At 36.1% G+C, this 23,671-nt stretch overlaps 1 protein-coding gene across 1 annotated transcript in view; it reads left to right on the top strand.

The window, feature by feature from the left end:
• GPR158 (G protein-coupled receptor 158) overlaps positions 1-23,671 on the top strand; it is a 367,685-nt gene that overhangs the window by 318,415 nt on the left and 25,599 nt on the right. The window contains exon 7 of the mRNA XM_070500965.1: positions 20,254-20,492. Coding sequence (XP_070357066.1) covers positions 20,254-20,492 — 239 coding nt within the window. The remainder of the gene's footprint in view (positions 1-20,253; positions 20,493-23,671) is intronic.

The raw sequence follows: 23,671 nt of genomic DNA, 5'->3' as shown, positions 1-23,671 counted from the left end.
TATCCTTAACTCCCAGGATTCCTTTCTTATTTTTTACATGTCATGTAGTACCAAGAACATTGGACTCAATTTCGGGACACCCAGTTTAAATGTCAGTTTAGCCTCCAAAAACTCATATGCCTCTACTTCCAACAAAAAGAAAGGATTAGACCAATCTCTAATGTTCTTTCTGACGCTCACTTTATTGTTTCCATATCATAGCACACTTTGCTCTTTGTGTCGATCCTTCAAGTACCTTCCAGTTTCTATTCTTTATATGATAGCTGTTTTTCAACTGGTGTTCACCAAAGAAAATGAGAAATCATTGGCAGCCTACAATAAGCCTTCTAAAAATCCTTAAAGAATGGGTGCCCTTTTGAGACTTGAAAATGACCTCTCTCCCTAGGGGTCTAGCACTCAGCAGCTATTGAGGCCTCTATTCTGTGACACAGTTTGCTTATTTGATTGTCCTCTTCATTTTCACCTAATTTCCCTTCTCCTTGGAGTGAGGGTCTTCCCACTGAATCCCCAGCTCTTAGCACAATGACTGACACATGGGAGGTATTTAATACATACTAGTCGATGAGTGAATGAATAAAAATGTGAGATCCAACTTGAAAGCTGCTTCCCACAGTTCTCTCCACACATGATTCATTCATATTCCCCTGACTCACTGTGTGTCCTCAAGTGTCTTGAACAACATAACACCATGATCTGCATGAGGCTGTTTGATGGGATGCAAACAGTTTTAAATAACCTTGGATCATATAGTGAGAATATTACTTCCATTCGGGTTCTCTTTCAATCTTTCTGATCATTTCCAGGAGAAAAATTAGTTGGGAACTCATAGGTCTTTTAACACCTGCCAAACAGTTGCTAACCTTCCTTTGTATCAAAATGCAGATTAAGCTTCAGGCTCAGAGTTTTCCATTGCAGTGCTGTCTAGATAAAATTTCTTAACTTTGTTTCACTATATTTATTTTCATAGTTAGTTTCTATTGATGGGTTGTCTATCAGTTTTTCATTGAAAGTAGCAATATAAAGTTTCCTTTAAAATATTTTGAGGCAATAAATACAAATTGATTTAAAGAAAATATTAGGTGGTGCACAGATAGCAGAGATCTTGAGGGTAGTATGCAAATGACTGAAATTTGGGGAACCAGATACTTCATCATTCTTTTGTTTGTTTCAAAGACTGAAGTTAAAACTGTTTTCTCTCTGTGTTTCTAGAAGTCATTGCAGTGAAGAATTACCCCACTGAAAGCTTAAATCGAGTGGAAACTATTTCTAATTTAATGAGCTGAATTATTCTTATCCTGTCTGAACCATATGGCTCTATGTTACTCTGGGTTTTTTTTTTCCCTGTTGCTTACATTTAACTGATTCCAATATTGGTTATGTCTATAAACTGAACTATCAGCATCCCAGAGGAATATGAGCAACCTGATGGAAGTAGCTGGTTGAACCAGCTTTGTATTCCCCATTCTTAGTGCTGCATCTTGCCTATATTATATATTCAGATATTTGTTAAATTAGTGGATGGGTGGATATTTATAGTGAATGGAGCTGCAAGAAGTGTCTTTAGTTGGTATCTCTGAGTCAAGCAACATGTGGCCCTGAAGAAAAGACTTCTAAGATTTTGTAGGAACATGATAGAGAGGAAAGACATAACTCCTAACAAATCCAAAGAATTGTTAATTTCACGTTCTTTGGATAAATACCCAGTAGTGGAATAGCTGGGTCCTAAGGTATTTCTATTTTTAATTTTTTGAGAAATCTCCATGCTGTTTTCCATAGTGGCTGCACAAGTTTGCTTTCTGACCAGCAGTGTATGAGGGTTTCTTTTTTTCTACATCCTCTCCAACATTTGCTGTTTTTTGTCTCGGTAATTATAGGCGTTCTAAGAGGTGTAAGGTGATATCTCATTGTAGTTTTGACTTGCAGTTCCCTGAAGAGTAGTGATGTTGAACATCTTTTCATGTGACTGTTGGCCATCTGTATATCTTCTTTGGAAAAATGTCTGTTCATGTCCTTTTTTGATCATGTTGTTTGTTTTTTTGTTGTTGAGTTACATGAGTTCTTTATATATTTTGGAGATTAACCCCTTGTCAGATATATGATTTGCAGATATTTTCTCCCAGTTGGTGGGTTGTCTTTTCGTTTCGTTCCTGGTTTCTTTTGCCTTGCAGAAGCTCTTTAGTCTGATGAAGTCCCATTTGTTTGTTTTTTCTTTTATTTCCCTTGCCTGAGTAGGCATGGTATTTGAAAAGATCCTTCTAAGACCAATGTCAAACAGTGTACTGCCTATATTTTCTCCTAGGAGTTTTATGGTTTCACGTCTTGCCTTCAAGTCTTAATCCACTTTGAGTTAATTTTTGTGTGTGGCAAAAGATAATGGTCTACTTTCATTCTTTTGCATGTGGTTGTCCAGTTTTCCCAACACCATTTATTGAAGAGACTTTCCTTTCTCCATTGTATGTTCTTAGCTCCTTTGTTGAAGGTTAGCTGTGCATAGATGTGTGGTTTTATTTCTGGGCTTTCAATTCTCTTCCATTGATCTGTGTGTCTGTTTTTGTACCATAGTTTTGAATACCATAGTTTTGTAGTATATTTTGAAGCCAGGGACTGTGATGCCTCCAGCTTTGTTCTTTTTTCTCATTATTGTTTTAGCTCTTTGGGATCTTTTGTTGCCTCAAATGAATTTTAGGATTCTTTGTTCTATTTCCATGAAGAATGTCATTGGGATTCTAATTGGGATTGCATTGAATCTGTAGACAGCTTTAGGTACTATGGACATTTTAACTATGTTTATTCTTCCAATCCATGTGCATGAAATATCTTTCCATTTCCTTATGTCATCATCAATTTCTTTCAATAATGTCCTATAGTTTTCATTGTGTAGGTCTTTCACCTCCTTGGTTAAATTTATTCCTAAATATTTTATTCTTTTTGTTGTTATTGCAAATGGGGTTGTATTCTTGAGTTCTCTTTCTATTAGTTCATTATTAGAGTATAGAAATGCAACTGATTTTTGTACGTTGATTTTGTACCCTGCAATTTAGCTGTAATTATTGATTATTTCTAATAGTTTTCTGATGGATTCTTTAGGGTTTTCTATATATAAAATCATGTTGTCTGCAAACAGTGAGAGTTTCACTTCTTCCTTGCCAGTTTGGATACCTTTTATTTCGTTTCCTTGCCTTATTGCTCTGACCAAAACCTCCAGTACTATGTTGAATAAGAATGGCAAGAGTGGGCACCCTTGTCTTGTTCCTGTTCTCAGAGGAATGGCTTTCAGTTCTTCCCCATTGAGTATGATGCTGGCTGTGGGTTTGCCATATGTGGCCTTTATTATGTTGAGATACTTTCCCTTTATATCCATTTTATTCAGAGGTTTTATCATAAACGGATGTTGGATCTTGTAAAATGCTTTCTCTGCATCTATTGAGATGATCATCTGGTTTTTGTCCCTCATTTTGTTAATTTCATGTATCTCATTGACTGATGCTGATGTTGAACCATCCCTGTGTCCCTGATATAAATCCCACTTGATCATGGTGCATGATCCATTTAATGTATTGCTGTGTTCAGTTTGCCAGTATATCATTGAGGAATTTTGCATCTATACTCATCAGTGATATTGGCCTGTAATTTTCCTTCTTTGTGTTGTCCTTCTCTGGTTTGGGGGTCAGGATGATGGTGGCCTAGTAAAATGTGTTAGGAAGTATTCCATCTTCTTCAATTTTTTGGAATAGCTTGGGAAGGATAGGTATAAAATCTTCTTTGAATGTTTGGTAGAATTTTCCAGAGAAGCCATTTGGTCCTGGACTTTTATGTTTCGGGAGGTTTTTGGTTACTGTTTCGATCTCTTTACTTGTGATTGGTCTATTCAGATTCCCTATTTTTTCTTGATTAAGTTTTTGGAGGTTGTATGAAACTAAGAATTTATCCATGTCTTCTTGATAGTCCAATTTGTTGGCGTATAGTTTTTCATGGTATTCTCTTATAATCCTTTGTATTTCTGTGGTATCCATTATAATTTCTCTTTCATTTCTGATTTTATTTATTTGAGCCTTCTTTCTTTTTCTTAGTGAGTCTGACTAAGGGTTTGTCAATTTTGTTTATCTTCTCAAAGAACCAGCTCTTAGTTTTGTTGATCATTTTTGTGGACTTTTGGTTTCAATTTCATTTATTTCTACTCTAATTTTTATTATTTCCCTCCTTCTGCTGACTTTGGCCTTTGTTCTTCTTTTTCTAATTCTGTTAGATGTAGTTTAAGATTGCCTATTTGAGATTTTTCTTCTTTGTTGAGGTGGGCCTGTATTGCCATGTATTTCCCTTAGAACCTCTTTGCTGCATCCTATCTTTGTTGGTATGGTATATTTTCATTTTTGTTTGTCTCCAGATATTTTTTGATTTCTCCTTTAATTTCTTCAATGATCCATGAGTTGTTCAGTAGCTTACTCTTCACATATTTGTCACTTTCCCAGCTTTTTTCTTGTAGTTGCTATCTAGTTCTATAGCATTATAATCGGGAAAGATGCTTGATATGATTTCAATCTTCTTGAATTTATTGAGGCTTGCCTTGTTTCCCAACAAATGGTCTGTCTTTGAGAATGTTCCATGTGCACTTGAGAAGAATGTGTATTCTAGGGCCAGCCCTGTGGCCAAGTGATTAGGGTCTACTTTATCTTATGTAAGTATGGCAACACCTGCTTTCTTTAGTTTGCCATTAGCTTGGAGTATCGTCTTCCATCCCTTCACTCTGAGGGTGTGTTTGTCTTAGAGCTGAGATGTGTTTCCTGGAGGCAGCATATTGTTGGGTCGTTTTGTTTTAATCAATCCAGCCACTCCGTGTCTTCTGATTGAAGAATTCATCCATTTACATTGAGTGATTATTGATGTATGAATGCTTAATGCTCCCATTTTATCACTTGTTTTCTGATTGTCCTGTATTTCCCTTATTTCTCATCCCATGTATTTCAGACTGCCAATTCAGTTTGGTTGTTCTTTATGATGGTTTTCTCAGTTTTCTCTTTATTTATAATTTGTGTCTCTGTTCTCATTATTTGTTTAGTGGTTACTGGGAGGTATGTATAAAAGATCTCATAGATGAGATAGTCCATTTTCTGATAGCCTCTTATTTCCTGAGTCTAAGCAGGTTCCATCCATTTCCTCTTCCCCTTCTAGGTTATTGTTGTCACAACTTATTCCATTTTGTGTTGTGAGTTTGTGGTTAAAATGATGTGATTATATTTATTCTTGATGTTTTCTTTTCCTCTATCTTTTATGTTATAATTTAGGGTTTGCTAATCTGTTTTGATAGCAGGTTGCAATTTTCTGATTTTGTCTGCCTATTTACCTCCTTGCTCAATCTTTTGTAAACGCTTTCTCTTTTTCTCAGGTATGGGGGCCTTCTTGATTACATCTTGTAGGGAGGGTCTTATGGCAATGAACTCCCTCAGCTTTTGTTTATCTGGGAAAGTTTTTATTTCTCCATTATATCTGAAGTACACACCATCCGTTATGTTTGATGGGGAGCCTCCCCACTGGGTCCAAACCTGGGCCACTCCCTGGGACCATGGCAGCACTGTGGGCTCTCCCATCAGATGAGAAAGCATGGAGGCTCAGGGCTGCCATCACCTGTTCCCACAGTTGCACCAAGGTGCACTCCCACTCTCAGGGCCACAGCAGTGCTACGGGTGCTAGAGCCAGGAAAGCAATCACATGTGTGTCCAGGGCTACCAGGAGACTAGAGAGTGTTCACCTATCTCCACCACCTCCCTAAGGGTAGTCCATCGCCCTTCAGATGTATAGCTGCATGGGTCTCTCAGGGGTCCTGATGTGATGTGTGGGTATCCTCCGCTGAACAGTGAATGTCCATTTAGTTGTAGTTTGAAGGGGGAGAAATAAAGGGAACAGCTCACTCCGCCATGTTGCTGACATCACCAGACCATCTTTTAGTTGTCTTTATCATTGCCTTAAATTCTCTGCAGACAAATGAGCCCCTTTGTTACCTGCACCCAGGGCAGACCAGTCCCGTGTTCCCACCTCATTGGCAGACCATTCATACAATTTATTTGAACCTGAAACTGTTTGTTCCTCTTTGGAGAAAGAAAGAAGGAAGAATGGTACATGTTTTAGCTAGTCAATATGGATCATAAGGAAAAATAAAGCTGGAGTAGGCAAAAATGAAGAGGGCTCATTTATAAAAAGGAGTTTCCTTCGGTAACTATCAATATGTTTGATTTAGTAAATGAATTATGTAAGATGGATCTAAAAGAATATCTAGCACCTCCATGGATGTGTGGGTTCACAGAATATTTGCTAAGCTAGGTTTGTTTGTTTTAGGAAACTTGGGAAGGCAATATCTCTAGGCTCTGAAAAGCCAAGTGCATTATTCAGGAGGTAAAATGAGGAAATGTTTTTAAATGATAAGGGGTGGAGAGAGATTAAGAAACAATGCTGAAGAACATTTTCCTATTCCTTATAATATGGTTTCTGGAAACACATTGCCTTTTCCTTTTTTTAAGGCTAATCAAGAAAAAAACAAAAGACTTTTTTTGGCACTATATTTAAAACAAATACTTAAGCAAGCTGCAAAAAAGCCTTCTTCTGGCTCTGGACTAGGGATTTTCATTTCATGCATTATTCAGTACTCCTTGCTCTGGATACAACACAGTACATAGCAGTTTTCTCTGCTGTGCTCATTAGCACGAAATATTTACAGTTTGTGGGAAGGTTTGTACATATATTTTTTAGTTAGTTTCCTAGTAAATTTTGAAAAGTGACTGGAAGTTATTTGTATTTATTTATTTTATGTATTCCTAGAAGGCTACATAAAATACGGTAAGATATATTAAATTTTTAAAAGAGCAAAAGAAAGAAAAGCAAGTGTGCAACTCTATAGAAACGCTAGGAGCTTGTAACAAGCTGAAGACTGTCTCTTTAGCTTAACTTGTATGCTGATGCTTGTTAAAGAATGATAAGGCTGACTTCATCAGGGGGACGACTACAATGGGGTTTTGCAGTAGAGAGATTGGGCTCAATTCTGAATAAAGAAGGAAAAGAGGGGATTTATAGTTAAGGAGCAGGGTGGGAGTCAGCAGATGAAAAATTACAAAGAGGAGACATCAGAGGGAAAGGGGAATTTCTAGCTAAATCAACTTGACAGGATTTTTGCTGAAGGCAGGCCAGAGTGATCTCAGAGAACAAGAGTGGGGTATTGTCACTAAACTGACTTAGCAAGATTCTTGCTAAAATTGGGCAATGCAAAGACACAGAAGTCCCAAGCTTGGGCCTCAGTGAGGAGAGGGCTCAGAGGAACCTGCCTAAAGTTTGGTCAAGGAGAGAATCTTTGTCAACAAGAAGCTAAGTAAGTTCCAAAGCTAAAGAAAGTTACTTAGCCCCAGAGGTAAATTAGAGAACATCCCAGCCTTACCCCATACACCCATGCTTTGCATATACTGGAGAATAAATGGATGCCCTACAGAATAATGACAGGCTTATGATGAATTCTTAGAGAATAAGGTTTCATATTGATGTTTCAGAACTATTTCTAATACTGGCCCTTTAAGAAATTTGAAAAAAAAAAGATTTGTAAATGACTTTCTCTTTTCCTGTTTCTTAACTCACTAAGTGCTACCCTGGGCTTTGTGAAATTAAGATTTAAGCAATTTCCCTGGAGATATTTTACCATTTTAAATTGATTAATGAGGGGCTGGCCTGGTGGCACAATGGTTAGGTTTGCTCGCCCCACTTCGACAGCCCGGGGTTCGCTGGTTCGGATCCCAGGCGTGGACCTACCCACTGCTTACCAAGCCATGCTGTGGCAGGCGTCCCACATATAAAGTGGAGGAAGATGGGCATGAATGTTAGCTCAGGGCCAATCTTCCTCAGCAAAAAGAGGAGGATTAGTGGCAGATGTTAGCTCAGGGCTAATATTCCTCAAAAATAAATAAATAAATAAAATAAAAAGATAAGTTGTATTTAACGAAAACAGGAAAGATCAAAAGCCATTTGACTCTTAACAATATAAATTTACTTCATAATTTCATTAACTCAGGAAGCATTGGGATGGAATGCACCATAAAGACTCATGCCAATGCACAGAATTATTTGTAGGGTTTTTTTGCTATCTTGATTCTAATTAATTTTCAGAAACTGTGTAGTTATATACCTTAGCTTTGCATACCCTACATTTTTGTCTTTTTCATGACCTGTGTGCTTGGAAGGACCTAAGAGAAGGATGGCCCTTGAAAACCTGAGAAATAAGCAAATCATGCCCTCTCATGTCTCCTTCCTACACTCATCTTCCCTTTCTTGACATACTTGTAATCTGTCCCAGATCCTGAGTCCTTTGGGACTTTGCATATAGCTAGCCATTATGAATGGCTCTCCCAGAAACCAAGAAAATAAAATCTCCTAAACTCCAAGGAGTTGCTCTTTTATCATAAAATCTCTGACTAGCTAGAGGATGAGACAATTCCCTCTGCCCATCACCCTCCACCCTGCCTGTCTCTCCCTACCCTGCCCATCCCTCCCCACCCTGCCATTCTAATGATTTCTTATCACGCTGTCCTGTCTAGCTTCCTGAAGGACCCCTGCTAAATGGGCCTAAGTACTATTAATTATGTTGGTATATTCATGTCACTTTCAGAAGCTAATTAAGGGTTCTGCCTTGAATACCTCCATTTATAAATTAATCTGTTCAGTGTAGTCTACTCATATGAAGGAACAGATTTGGGAAATAAAAGCATATTGATAAAACATGTCTTTTATTAAGTAGAGGTCTGTATTCATATAAAACTTTTAGCATCAATGAATACCTTAGAAATTAGAGATAAAATTAGAAATAAAAGCAAAATTCATGTTTAAGCTATTCTTATATTTCAGAACATAAATATTAGACATGAATAAAATAGGAATGTATCTCATTCCGAAAACTAAAGAGACTTAAAGCTTTCCTTATTTTGTCTGACTTCAGATGTCCTCTCGATTTGTTTTATGACATATAACTTTGAAATCAATTTAATTTATAACATCTGCATTCAAAGCTTTCCAATATTGAGCTTCTCTTTTTGATTTTGTTTTTTATATGTACACATACATGCTCTAATTTTTAGTTACAGCATCAGTATTTTATGTCTAGATTTCTGGAAAGAAGTTTGCATTAGAACATATGGTCTAGGGGCTGTGTGCCACATTTGAAACACAGGATGTTTTTATGCCTGGATTGTTATGGTTTCTACTGTCTGTGTGTTTTAATCAACTTTCAAATTACAAATAAGAACCCATCTAGTGATTCACATTTAGTACTTCTCAGACTATAGCTAATAAATACTTTATCCTAATGTTCTTTGTTAGCAACTAACAAATCTTGTATGCTCTCAAGTGGAAATATTTCTTTTCCTTATGTGAAGTAGATGTAAGAGGATGAGTGGGAAATGGATTAATTCATTCATGCAGCAAAAAGAAGGGCAGTGAGGTTTCCTTACAGCCCAAGCTGAGAGTCTGTTTCTGCAAGCTGTTTGCTGCCGTCACCTGCCTGCTACTGTCTGGGCCCAGTGGCAGGGGCTCAGCTTGTGTCACTGTCTGAATATACCTATGTCCTTTCTAATGCACCGTCAGCTCACCTGGCCTCTGGTTACTCTGCTACCCCCCAGCCAGCATTTGCATGTATCCAGTCCAAAATACCTGAGTTGTGTTTTCATTTACATTTATTACAAAATAATTTCTAATTTGATTTATTCTTGACACACAGGTTATTTAGAAGAGTTACTTAGTTTCCAAATATTTGAGAGATTTTCCATTAATCTTTCTGGTTTTGATTTTTAGTTTAATTCCATGTGGTCAGAGCACATACTTTGTATGATTTGAGTCCTCTTAAATTTATTGAGACTTGTTTTATGGTCCAGAATATGATCTATCTTGATAAATGTTCCATGGCACATGGAAGAATGTGACTTCTGCTGTTTGGGGATTGTTCAATAATGTTGTTCAGGTCTTTCATATCCTTACTAATCTTCTCTCTACTTGTTCTATTAATATTGAGAGGGCGGTAAGGCGGTTCGAAATTTCTTATTTGCCTATTTCTCCTCCAGTTCTTTCAGTTTTTGCTTTATGTGGTTTGAAGTTCTGGTCTTAGAAGCAGAAACATTTAGAGTTGTTGTGACTACTTCATAGATTGACTCATTTATCATTGTGAAATGATCTTCATTATCCCTGGTAAGATTCTTTGCTCTGAAATCTACTTTGTCTAATATTAAGAAAGTCACTCCAGATCTCTTTTGATTAGTGTTAGCATGGTATATCTTTTTTCCATCATTTTATTTTTAACCTATTTTTGTCTTATATTTAAAGTGCATTTCTTATAGAAAGCATATAGTCAGGCCTTGCTTTTTTAAATCTAATCTGACAATCTCTGCCTTTTAATTTGTGTATTTAGACTACTTTCCTTTAAAAATGACTGTTAATGAGTTTGTGGTGTTAGATAATATTACCTGTGTTCCTTGTAATGTGCCATTGGCTCACTTGGCCTCTGGTTGCTCTAATGCTCACCTAAAGCCTGACACAAAATTCACGTGTCCAGTCCAAAAGATCAGAGTTGAGCTTAAAAGGAATTTAATACAAGAGTACAGCTATTCTTGAAATTCCTGGATAGACACAAAATACCAAAACTGACTCAAGAAGAAATGGAAAATCTGAAAAGATATGAAGCAAGTAGACCTTAAATTAGTAACCAAAACCCTTCCTAGAGGGGCCGGCCCCGTGGCCAAGTAGTTAAGTTCGTGCGCTCTGCTGCAGGCGGCCCAGTGTTTCATCGGTTCGAATCCTGGGTGCAGACATGGTACCACTCATCAAGCCATGCTGAGGTGGTGTCCCACATGCCACAACTAGAAGGACCCACAACGAAGAATATACAACTATGTACCAGGGGGCTTTGGGGAGAAAAAGGAAAAAAATAAAATTAAAAAAAAAAAAACCCTTCCTAGATACACACAAAAAAGCCCAGTACTAGATAGTTTCTCTGATGAATTATACTAAAGTTTTAAAGAAGAATTAACACCAATTCTTCAGAAAACATCCTGAAAAGTAGAAGATGAGGCACCACTTCTCTACTCATTCTCAGAGGCTAGTATTACCCTGATACCAAAACCAGACAAATACATCACAGGAAAACAAAACTACAGACCAATGACTCTTATGAATATAGACTCAAAACCACAACAAAATACTAGCAAATGGAATCCAGCAATCTCTAAAAAGGATTATTTGTCATGACCAGCTCATATTTAACTGAGGAATGCAAGTGGTTCAACATACAAAATCTATCAGTGTAACCGAATATATTAATATAATAAAGGCGAAAAACCACATGAGCATATCAAAAAAGCATTTGACAAAAATCTAACATATTCTCATGATAAATACACTCAACAAACTAGGAATGGAAGGGAACTTCTCACTCTGATAAAGATCATCTCTGAAATACCCACAATTGACATCTTGCTTAATAAGGAAAGACTGAAGGCTTTCCTCCTAAGACGAGATTAAGACAAGAATGTCAGCTCTCACTACTTCTATTCAACATTGTTCTAAAAGTTCTCGCCTGAGCAATTAATCCCCAAAAGAAATAAAAGGTATTCAGATAGAAGGAAGAAGTAAACTACTTGCAGGTGGCGTGATCTTCTGTAGAGAAAATCTTAAGGAAGCCACCAAAAGACTACTAGAACTAATATACTTAGTGCTACAGGATACAAGATCAACATGCAAAAATAGTTGTATTTCTACACACTAGCAACAAACAGACCGAAGCTGGAATTAAGATGAAAATTCCATTTACAGTAGCATTTATAGTATATAATAATATATAATATAAAATATATTGGAATAAGTTTAACAACAGAACTGCTAGACAGGTACTCTAAAGACTAGCAAACATTGTTCAATGAAATCAAAGAAGACCTAAATAAATGGAAAGACATCCGTGTTTACGGTTTGGAAAACTTAGGTTGTTAAGATTGCAGAACTCTGCAAATTGATTCAATCAATCCCTATTAAAATCCCAAGTGACTCTTTTGCAAAAATTGTCAAGCTGACCCTAAAATTCATATGGAAATGTAAAGTACCCAGAATAGCCAAAATAAGCTTAAAAAAGAAGAACAAAGTTGGAGGACTCACACTTCCTGATTTTAAAGCATAGTCCAAAGCTATAGCAATCAAGACAGTGTGATAGTGGCATTGGAAGAGACATATAGATCAATGCCACATATCCCCAGGCAAAAGAGTGAAGTTGTATCTCTACCTTACACCATGTACAAAAATTAATTCCAAAGAGATCAAAGACTTAAATGTAAGAGCTAAAACTATGAAACTCTTTGAAGGAAACATAGGTATAAATATTCATAATCTTGGAGACATAGCAAAATCACAAGCAAGAAAAGAAAAAGTAGATAAATTGGACTTCATAAAAACGAAAAACTTTTAGGGCTGGCCCCGTGGCCCAGTGGTTAAGTTTGCACGCTCTGCTGCAGGTGGCCCAGTGTTGCGTTGGTTCAGATCCTGGGCGCGGACATGGCACTGCTCATTGGGCCACACTGAGGCAGCATCCCACATGCCACAACTAGAAGGACCCACAACGAAGAATATACAACTACGTACCGGGGGGCTTTGGGAAGAAAAAGGAAAAAAATAAAATCTTAAAAAAAAAAAAGAAAAACTTTTGTGCATCAAATGATACTACTAAGAAAATGAAAAGAAAACAGAATGGGAGAAAGCATTTGCAAATTATATATCTGATAAGGGTCTCATATGCAGAATATATAAAGAATTGTTACAACTTAACAACTAAAGGACAATCCAATTTTAAAAATGGGAAGTGAATTGAATAGACAGTTTCCAAAGAAGATACGTAAATGGCCTATATGTACATGAAAATATGCTTAACTTTTCATTAGTCATTAGAGATATGTAAATCAAACCACAGTGAGATACTATTTCAAACTCACAAGGATGGCAATAGTTAAAAAGACGTAGAATAACAGTGTTGGTGAGGATGTGGAGAAATTGGGAAATCTCATACCTTGCTGGTGGGATTGTAAAATAGTGCAGCCATTTTCTGAAACAGTTTGCCAGTTCCTCAAAATGTTAAATGTAAAGTTACCATATCACCCAACAATTTCACTCCTAGGTGTATACCCATGAGAATTGAAAATATATGTCCATGCAAGAAATTTGTACACAAATTTTATTACCAACGTTATTCATAAAAGTAAAAGAATGGAAACAACCAAATGCTAATCAACTGATGAATGGATAAACAATATGTGGTATATCCATACAATGGAATATTATTCGGCAGAAAAAGGAATGAAGTACTGATTCATGCTACAACATGTATGATCCTCAAAAACATCACATTAAGGGAAAGAAGCCGGACATAAAAGGCTACATAGTCTATGATTCAATTTATGTGAAATATCCGGAATAGACGAATTTATAGAGACGTAACGTAGATTTGTTGTTACTAGGGTCAGGGGGAAAAGAGGAATGGGGAGTGACTGCTAATATGTATGAGATGTTTTTGCGGGGTGATGAAAATGTTCTGGAGTTACATAGGGGTATGATTGCACAACTTTGTGAGTATACTAAAACCACTGAATTTTATACATTCACGATAAGATGATGAACTTTTTGGTATGTTAATTATATCTCTGAAAAATATTTAAATTATCATGAAAGTTCAATTAAGAAAATTTAAGCAAGGTGTATAGATCTGTATGAAAATCGACAGCTTTTTATTTACCTTCAAATTGAAGAAGATAATGAAGGAAATATCCTATTCACAACCTTAAATGTAAACCTGAGCTATCTAGGAATAATCCTAAGAGATGATATGTGTTACCAAGATGAAATCTCTTTAGAGAGATTTGGAAGAAAATTTAAATAAATGGAGACACACATTGAATCACTGAATGGGAAGATTTGAGGTGCTAAGATTCAGCCTGCAAGAATACAAGCTTGTGAGACAGGGCTCATCTGTATCCTGAGCACTTAGCACAGCATGGTGCCTCATGCACATTAAAGTGCTGAGTAAATCTTTGTTGAATGGATAAACCAAATGAGAGAATTTAGCAAAATAATTCTAACAGTCATCTTTAAAAATAAAGAAGAGCTAAGAATATTCACATAAAACTAAGGCAAGAAGGTAAGATTATAGATATTGCAATATATTATCAAAAAGCAATATTCAAAGGGTAAATCAGTAGGTCAAGAGGACAAAGTAGAGAGCCCCAAGCAGGTTTTTATATCAGACAATCTAACTATATGGTAAAAAAAAAAAAAAGCTTTCCAAAACTATGGTGTGAAGGGAGCAATGGCCGACCCAACAAAGAAGGGTTTGGAAGTTAGCTACATATTTAGAAAAAATTACCTTAGAATCTCATCTCAACTTATAAGAATTTCAATAAATTATAAAACTAAATGCAAAAAATTTGAATGAAACTGAGAAATTATAGATTAATATTTAATTTATTTCAGATTGGGAAATGGAAGAGATCAAAAGAGAAAAATGTCAATTGGATTACATAAATATTTTAAACTTCTGCATAGCAAAAAAAAAAAACAACCGTAAATTAAAAGGCAAACCACAAACTGGGAAAATATAATAGGTGTATTTTATAGACCAGTGCTGTTCGATAGAAGTATAACTGAGCCACAAATGTGAGCCCATGTGTAATTTTGGATTTTCCAGTAGCCATATTAAAATCATAAGAAGCAAGTGAAGTTAAATGTAATGATGCATTTTATTTAACCCAACATATTTGAAATATTGCCATTCTAACGTAATTAATATACAAAATTTTTAATAAGATATTTTCTATTCTTGGTTTGGACTAAGTCTTCCAAATCCACTGTGTGTTTGGCACTTATAACACATCCCAATTCAGACAGGCACTCAATGTCCATTGTATTTAGTGGCTGTTGTATGACAAAGTGCAGTCGTAGAGTTAATAGAAATACGAAGTCTAGAGCTGCGAGCAGACAATTCAAAGGAGAAGAAAGACAATTAGAAAAAAAATTTTTTTTAATGTTCAATGAGACTAGTAATTAAAGCAGAGTAAAATGAAACACTGTGGTCCAACTTTTCATGAATTTGAATAGGAAAAGCTTTTTTTTAAATTATAGTTGTCAACCATATTAAGTATCCAGTAGGGTAAAACACTCTCGTACTCTGCTAGAGAGAGCAGAAATTGGTACAATCCACTAGAAATATTTGGTAATATGTATCAAGAGCTCTTGAAAAACTGAGTTATCTTATTTTTTGAAAGCTAAAGCACCATCTACAGTGAGCCATGAAGGAATAAGTAGGAATTAGCTAAATTAGATGTTTGTGTTTATGGGGGAGGGACAGCAAGGAAAGCTGAGGACAGAGGTTCAGATGGAAGAGGCAAGGAGGAACCAATTTTTAAAGGCTTTTTGGCATACTAAGGAACTAGGATTTGAGTGGAGAGCCACTGAAGGACTATGAACAGGGGAGCCACATGATCAGAAGTGCAATTTAGAAAGATCATTGTGGCTTCAATGTGAATTGAGGGTGGGCAAGACCAATAACGAGACTAGTTAGGAAGCTACTATAGGAACAGGTGGATGGCCAGGAGCTATATTATGGCAATGGAGATGGAGAAAAATAGAAGGATTTGAAAGATAGTAAAGAAGTAGAAATTAAATTTTTGGTCAATCATTTCATGACTGGAATGTGGATGACTGAGAAAAATCAAAGTTAATTCTTAGGTTTCTGCTTTGAGCCATTAGGTGGCACTAGTTGCTGAGAGAGCTAGCACAAGAGCAAAGTGGATTGGAGGAAGGAGGCGTGGAGAGAGGGATGATTTTATCTGGGGACCCGTTGATGCCCAGTAGGTCATTTACTATACGGATCTTGAGCTCAGGAGAGTGATCTAAACTAAAGATACAGATTTGGGACTTGTTAGCATGTAGATAACTGACGAAACAGGAGAGTTAGATGGATTGCCTGGGCACAGCACGTGGAGCAAGAATAGAAGATGGCCATTTAGGAGATCCTTGAGGAGCACTGCCTTTTAAGAGGAAGACTGAGGAAGAGGAATCTGCAATAGAGACTGAAAAGGAGCTGACAGAGGAGTAGGAATAAAATCAAGAAAATGTGACATAATGGAAGCCAAATGCTTCAGTGATGCCAAAAGCTGGAGAGAGATCAAGTAAAATGAGGAGTGAACAGTATCAATTATATATTTGAAGAAGGTAATTGGTAACCTAAGTCCAAGTCCATACAGTGGAGTTTTATGAGCTCGAACCAGAAAGGTATGGGAAGTGAAAAAGTAGAAACAGATAAATAGTGGTAGCCAATCCTGGGTTGCTATTTTTTTTTTCGCCGTTTCATCATGATTTCCAAGACTTTATCCACTATTAATAATGAGAACTGAATGTATACTTTAAATATGCCATTTTTATATTAAATTCTGGAAATTTCTTGTAATCTTATATACGTTACTGCTTTCCTTCAGACATAGTAAAGCCTTCTGAACAGATGTATCCTGAAGCTGTCCATGAAAATATTAGTAGAAAAAGTAATCTATATAAGAAGTTTAATGATTGTATCTTTTTTTCTTCAGCTATATTTCGTATAAATGCACATCTAGGGATTTTGTTTTTAGAACTTGGTTTCTAGGGAGTAAACACATATAAACTTAACAAGAGCTCATTTTTTAAAAATATAGCAAAATTTTCTCATTTTATTTAAGGTCACACTATAAAAATTCATCTTATTCCATTTTACAGAAACCAATATCCTGAAATGCTTAGACTGGAGTGCAGAGTTGTGTTATTGTGTTTCCTGGGATCTGAAAGCCAGTGAAATCAGTAAGAGGAGGCTCATGAGTACTTTTGCTTTGGGTTTCCCCCTCTGGAAATGAGACTATGGGATCTCTGACAGTCTTGGATTGTCAGACTATACAATAAAAACCCAAAGGGTCTTTGGTAAAATGTGAAAATTTCTCATAACTTAAAATTGGGATTTGATGATTAAAAGATTGCCCAGCTGGGATCATACAGATTTCCTCTGCAAAAGACAAGGTCATCTGGTTGAGAAGTATTTTAAAGAAGACAGTTATTTAACAAATCCACTATTAGGTCTCTTTGAGTTCTAGAATTTCAATGTGGATTATGAAATCTTCAAGTACCAGAAAAATAAATGATTTACCACATCTTAGCCATGGAAAGAAAATGAAAATCATAACTATTTTTCTCTGAAGCTGTGCTTCTTGACCTAATGAAAACCCCTCGCAGTAACCTGAGTTCCTGTGGGTTGAGGAAAAACCTCCCCTTCGTTCCATACAGCTCCACCCCTGTCCCCCAAAGACAACATACATTTCACTGCTTTGTACTTTGCAATGTGATTCCCATCAACCAGAATATCTCCTTTTATTGTCTCCATTCTCCTCCATTTCTACCTATTATTATCCATCAAGGCCCAGATCAAATACCACCCATTCTATTAGGATACTGGACTTAGTAGCAACATACAACATCTAGTACATGCTGTTTTATATGGTAGCTGTTTGCACACTTATTTCTGGTTAGATTGTAAGCATCTAGAAGACAAGAACCATGTCGTATGCCTCTCATGTTGCATAACCTGATACCTAGCAGAGGGTGGTCACCATATAAATGTTTGTTCTTTATATTTCAGATATTCACATTGAATCATGCTAGAATTTGGAATAATTCTCTCTTTCTGCCCTAGCCAAAATAGAAAGCAGAAAAATGGGATAGATTTCATCTTTTGAGACCCTAGTCATTCAAAATTTATTTATTTTGATTTTTAAGATTGGCACCTGAGCTAACAACTGTTGCCAATCTTCTCTTTTTTTTTTTGCTTTCTGCTTTTTCTCCCCAAATCCCCCCAGTACATAGTTGTATATTTTAGTTGTGGCACGTGGGACGCTGCCTCAGCATGACCTGACAAGCGGTGCCATATCCGCGCCCAGGATCCGAACCAGCGAAACCCTGGACTGTCGCAGCGGAGCACACAAACTTAACCACTCGGCCACAGGGCCGGCCCCATCAAAATTTAGAATTCATCCAGGTATAACCAGAAACAATTATGTGTCCATAGTGGCTAAAAGTTGCTTCTACAGAAAATAAGACTGGCACTAACAAAAATATTAATTTTTTAACAAATTTCTCTCACTTCTAAGATACGGTTCTTTGAATCTTTTGATCTGCTGATTACAATGGAAGACTTCTTACAGGATTAATAATTGGGCAAGAGGTTAAAAGTTGTTTAAAGACGTGTATAGACACTGTAATTTAAAACACAAATAATCATTCACCAATATTTTATAAATAAAGCCTCTTCTTTGACTATGGGTCTGATGTTTGGAGTGCGTTGTTCTCTTTCCAGCATAAAATATCCCAACACATTATCTACTGTTTACAAAGTCGGTTCTTCAAATAGGAGTGAGAATCTAAAGAATTTTTTTGAAGTAATCTTGAGTGTAGACTCTTTCTAGATTTTTGGCAACCCCAATTTATTAAAATCTCCTCACTTTACCCTAAGTTAACAGCTTATTTTAGTGACTCACCTTTGAGTCTTTCCAAAGGGTTTAACATAGATTTTTTTATACAAATATGTCTCGTTTTGTTTTACGGTCATGTAATTATTTTACTTATAATTTAATTGTTATATATTATGATAGCAATGGACGTAAGTTGGGGACAAATACAACTGATTTTTAATAAGTATCAATTCAACTGGTTGGAGCAGAAGTGTTTGAGGCACAGTAGACTGCTGCCATTAGCTGCCAGTGCCAGCGTTCAGCAGGACGTGGGCAGTACTCAATATGTTTCACAAAGGTCATGGAGAATAACTGTTAATCTAGTGAACTGGTTAAAAGGAGAGCAGTTAAAGAGACCTTCTGTTGTCCTCTTATTTTATACTAATATCTTTCTGACGTTGTTCTACAGAAAAATTGAGGATAAGTATTTTATTCAGAATTAAGTAACTTCGTCCTGTGTGTTAGATGAAGGACAACAGAGTTAAAGATATGGGGGGAAAGGATAAATAGGAATCTGCTGGAAAATAACTTTTTTTACTGGATGTATTATGTTAATTCAGGGAGCGCTACCAAAGGTCTATAGAGAGAGAAAACATGGCATAATACATTTAAGCTCTTTCAGGTGTGTTTGTTTCATTTCTGGATTGATAATGATTTTTATGAAGAATTCATATGAATACTTCATTAAAAATGTTGAAAGAATGAGAGGGAGGAGGGAATAGAAAAGTTGGGAAAATGAATTTATTTTTGCCTTTTGGAAATTGATTATGGATTCCCTCATAGAATCATAAACCACACATGGTGGTTTGTGAAGTCACAATTTTAAGACGTAAAATATGAGAATGGGTGTGGGGAGTTAAAATCAACTGAGAGTATTCTGGAGATGAAATTAAAGAATAGCTAGATGAAAGGAGCCCTGCTGTAAGGTTGGACTTTGTCTTCACACAACAGAGATGCAACAGTTGTTAGATAGCATCTAATCGAGTAGTTCTCAACCCTGGCTACTCATTTGAGTCATATACACAGAAAAAAAAATTTTTTTAATCACTAAATTTCTTATAGGTCATCCCAATATTCTTCCTTAATGCAATGCTCGTATTCAGTTACCCTAGTATTTAAATTTCCCCTTCATGGTTTTCATACTTATTTCATCATTATTTTTGGTAATGTGATAAAATGACTATGAAGGGGAGTCATATAAAATGATTTTCAGAAAAATACCTTTTATAACATTCTACTACTAAAAAAATAACTGGTTCAAGCAAGCTTTTGATTTAGTATAACATTGTAAAATTCAACTACCCATTTTCAGGACTATTTTTTGATCCCTCAGAAACCCTTCCGAGCAGTGTTTGCCTATAGATCTTTCTAAGGTCCTGAGAACTTTCCTTGAAATATCTTAATATTTCTTTGAGACGTAGTCGAAAGAATTCCTCTCTATACAAATCTATTGACTCGCTGGCCTCTAATGCTGGATTTTTGTTCTTATATTGGAAGATAAACTAGAATGAAATTAAGTGAGAATATGAGCAATACTATTTCTGGTTCTTCTCATGTTAAAACTCTGCAGAAGTAGGTTTTGGTGGGTACAAGTTTTTCCTAGAAAAATAAGATATTTTAGAGTTTCACTTTCTCAGTATTAGATTTGCCTTCACATTTTGATGTCTTACCTTTCCAGGGTTTTGAAGGTGTTTCTTTCACGAACAGCCCAACGGATTCCATATATGACTGGTGGACGGGTCATGAGGATGCTGGCCGTAATACTCCTGGTAGTATTTTGGTTTCTCATTGGCTGGACTTCATCTGTTTGTCAGAATTTGGAGAGGCAGATTTCGCTTATTGGCCAAGGGCAAACATCTGATCACCTCATCTTCAACATGTGCCTCATTGAGCGCTGGGATTACATGACAGCAGTTGGTATGTGGTCACTTATTTCATGTGATTGTCCTGTCCTTTTGCCAGTAACATTAAAATGGACTTCTTTAGAAGCCTTGCCAAACCCTTTCACAGAGCCTAAAGGAATTTTACCTAATAAGGTTTTGGTAAAACAATATTATGAAAAGGACAATAATGACATACAGAATGCAACCTTTTTTTCTGGAAGTTTCCATTCTTTTTTCAAAAGTATGTAGCTTTGTTGAGAAAAATGTAATAAAGTAAATCATGAAAGAGAAATGCAGTAAATAAAGGCAACTTCTTTGCTACAAAGAGACTTTCTGCATTCCATCTTATCAGTGTGATCTTATTTGATTAACAGTAGCTATTCTCTTGACTTATTTCTTTAGTTGGGAAAAAAAAAGGAAGCAAGCAGGTATTTTTTATACAGTTTTGGTCCAATGATATATCAGACTTGGTATCTAGGGCACTCCTTGTGAAGAGATTTTCTCTGCAAAATTTCTAATTAATCTATCTTTCCTCTAAATATAATTTATTAGGAACTCCCCAGAGGTCTAGTGTTACGTAAAAACAGAGCCATGCTTGTTGGGAGGAGTAAGAGTTATGTGTCTCAGATGCTGGAGAACTTGGAAGAACCACAGGATGATTTGAGCCAAAAACACAGATTATCTTTCTGGCAAATTTTTTGAAAAATTAAGAAGAGAAATCCATAGGAATTTTTCTGTTGTTTAATATTAGGCTATTTTAAGCTAAGCTTCCAAAGATACAGAAAAAAGAATGAAAACAGACCTGTATTATTTTGTTGTTGTTCTCCCTCAGTAAGCCACAGGACAAATCTTCATTTTATTTGGAAGATGTCAAAAATAAACACGAGTTTAATTCCTATTTTCTGTCTCCACGACATTTGGCAATTGTTGGTTGAACATTTACATTTAATATCTTGCTAAATAAATTTTTTTAGTATTTTGCTAAGTAAATTTTCCTAGAAGCTAACAAAATGTGTATTTAGTGTACAGCTTAAATGGAATAATATTTTTTTGGCCAAGATTTTTAGGAATCTTATAGGCCTGATATCTGTAATAATAAAGCAATGTGAGTAAGTACAGGGAATGATTATAATGACTATATATAAAGCCAATCATTGTATTTTGATGAATATCAAAGAAGCTATCAAATGACATCAGTAGACCCATATCAGTAGATATCGATGTCAGAAAATAACGCATAGAACTAAGGTAGGAAGCAATTCTGATTCTGACGTTAGTCTGGACATGAAAATTAAACAAATTGTATAGATATAAAATTTCCACTTGATAAAAATCTCTAACATTATTTTATATTCTTCAATTCAAGTTAACCAAAGTAGGAAAAGTAACTTCCCTGTATTACTGTGAAGAGAAACCTGCTATATTTCTTTTCTGTTTTACAAAAAATATAATACTGAAAATACATGATGAGGCATCATTGGATAAGGAAAAAACAAGAGGAAAGCATGGCCTATTCATTTAGCATTTTTTTACACATTGGTTTTGAGATGTATTCTAGACCTTTTAAAAATTTATTTTGCTCTCTAAAGATCACATTTGTGATCACTATGTAGAAAAAATGGAATATGTAACTGGTATTTACTTGCATTTAATTTTATATGAACTTTATAAATAAGGAAGAATTTTATACAATAATTAAGATCCACTGAGTACCAATAATTTCTCTAGTACTGTTTTGAACACTTTATGAGAGATGCAAAATGATTAAAAGCCTTATTCTTCTCACCAGGTAGCTTATTATTGGTTTATATGGATAGATGAGAATTGTTAAAAATTATTAAAAAGCAAACGTAGGTGGTAAAGACTCTTGGTACAATCGTAGTTCAGTAAAGGAAGACCACAGTTTGGACTAGAACCCAGGGATCTTTATAAAGAAGAAGTTCTTTGAGCCATGGATAACATTTAGATTATCGTAAAGAGGTGTAGAGAACATTCACTTTGGTAGGAATGGTGATAGGAATGGCAGATGAAGGAGGAGGGAATTGTATGAAACGTGAAAGAAATGCCTAACCAGGAAAGAGGATGATGCTGGAACCTGTGGTGAATAAAGCTGCATGGTTAAGTTTATTGAGAGTCTTGAAAACATATTAGAGGCATTTGGGGAACCAGGTAAGCGATGTGATGAATCAGTAAGTTCAGTCTAGATTGCTTTTAGGATGTATATTTTTTAAGTGAAATTTACCAAATTCAGGGATTTTGGAGTTGGAATCATTACAAAGGAGACTTAGAGCAGTGGTTCTCAAATTGCCATCTCAGAACCAGCAACAGCACCTGGGAAGCTGCCAGAAATACAAATTCCTAGGCCCATCTCCAGACTCCCTCAATCAGACACTCTGGAGTAGCGGGGCCAAGCCATCTGTGTTTAACAAGCCCTCTAGGTGATGCTGATGTTACTCTAAAGTACAGAACAACTGACTCAGAGGAAGTAATCGGCTGAACCTAATAGAACACAATGATCACTTATCCTAATAGAACACAATGATCACTTATCTCAGTTGTGCTCTGGGTTCCGTAACACTCGTGCTGTTTTCCCTGACCCACCACTAGAACATTCTTCACAATGATCATTTCAAATCTTGTATTATTGCCTCCCTTCACATCTCCAAACTACCCATGTTTCTCTTTTGTCTTAGATGACATCTACTTGAGAAAGTAAGTAGGAGCCATCAGATAGGAGTGTCTTCCAATTCTTGCCTACATATCTGTCAATCTTCCTATATTCCTACCCATTCTTATTTCTTCTCTCTTATATTATCTAAGCTAACTCCTGTGCCACACTCATCCAGCAATGACCCCCTCATCTCCTGTGACCTCTCTCACTTTATGTGACTTTTCTGTCATCTGAAACTCTCCTCCCTCCCAAGTTACTCATTGAAGAATTAATTTTCATTCTGACTGTAACTTTCTCTCCTGGTTTATTTGTTTAACTCTTCCTTCTACAATAGTTCTTTAAGATCATGGGGTGTTTTTTTGTACTTTACTCCCACTAAATTCTGCTTTCCTCTAGAGAGAAAGTTCACCAGGTAGCAAATTTTTCCACTAGCAAGGAAGGAACTATGAAAAAAGTGGGCATTTTAAAATACATTAATTGTGGATAATACCAGGGAAGGGGACAAAGAGAGCAAGGAGGACTCTGCACTCATCTGCCAGCCC

Source organism: Equus asinus, chromosome 29 (assembly GCF_041296235.1).
Source record: "Equus asinus isolate D_3611 breed Donkey chromosome 29, EquAss-T2T_v2, whole genome shotgun sequence".
Taxonomy (NCBI): Eukaryota; Metazoa; Chordata; class Mammalia; order Perissodactyla; family Equidae; genus Equus; species Equus asinus.
This window is presented reverse-complemented; position numbering and strand designations above follow the sequence as displayed.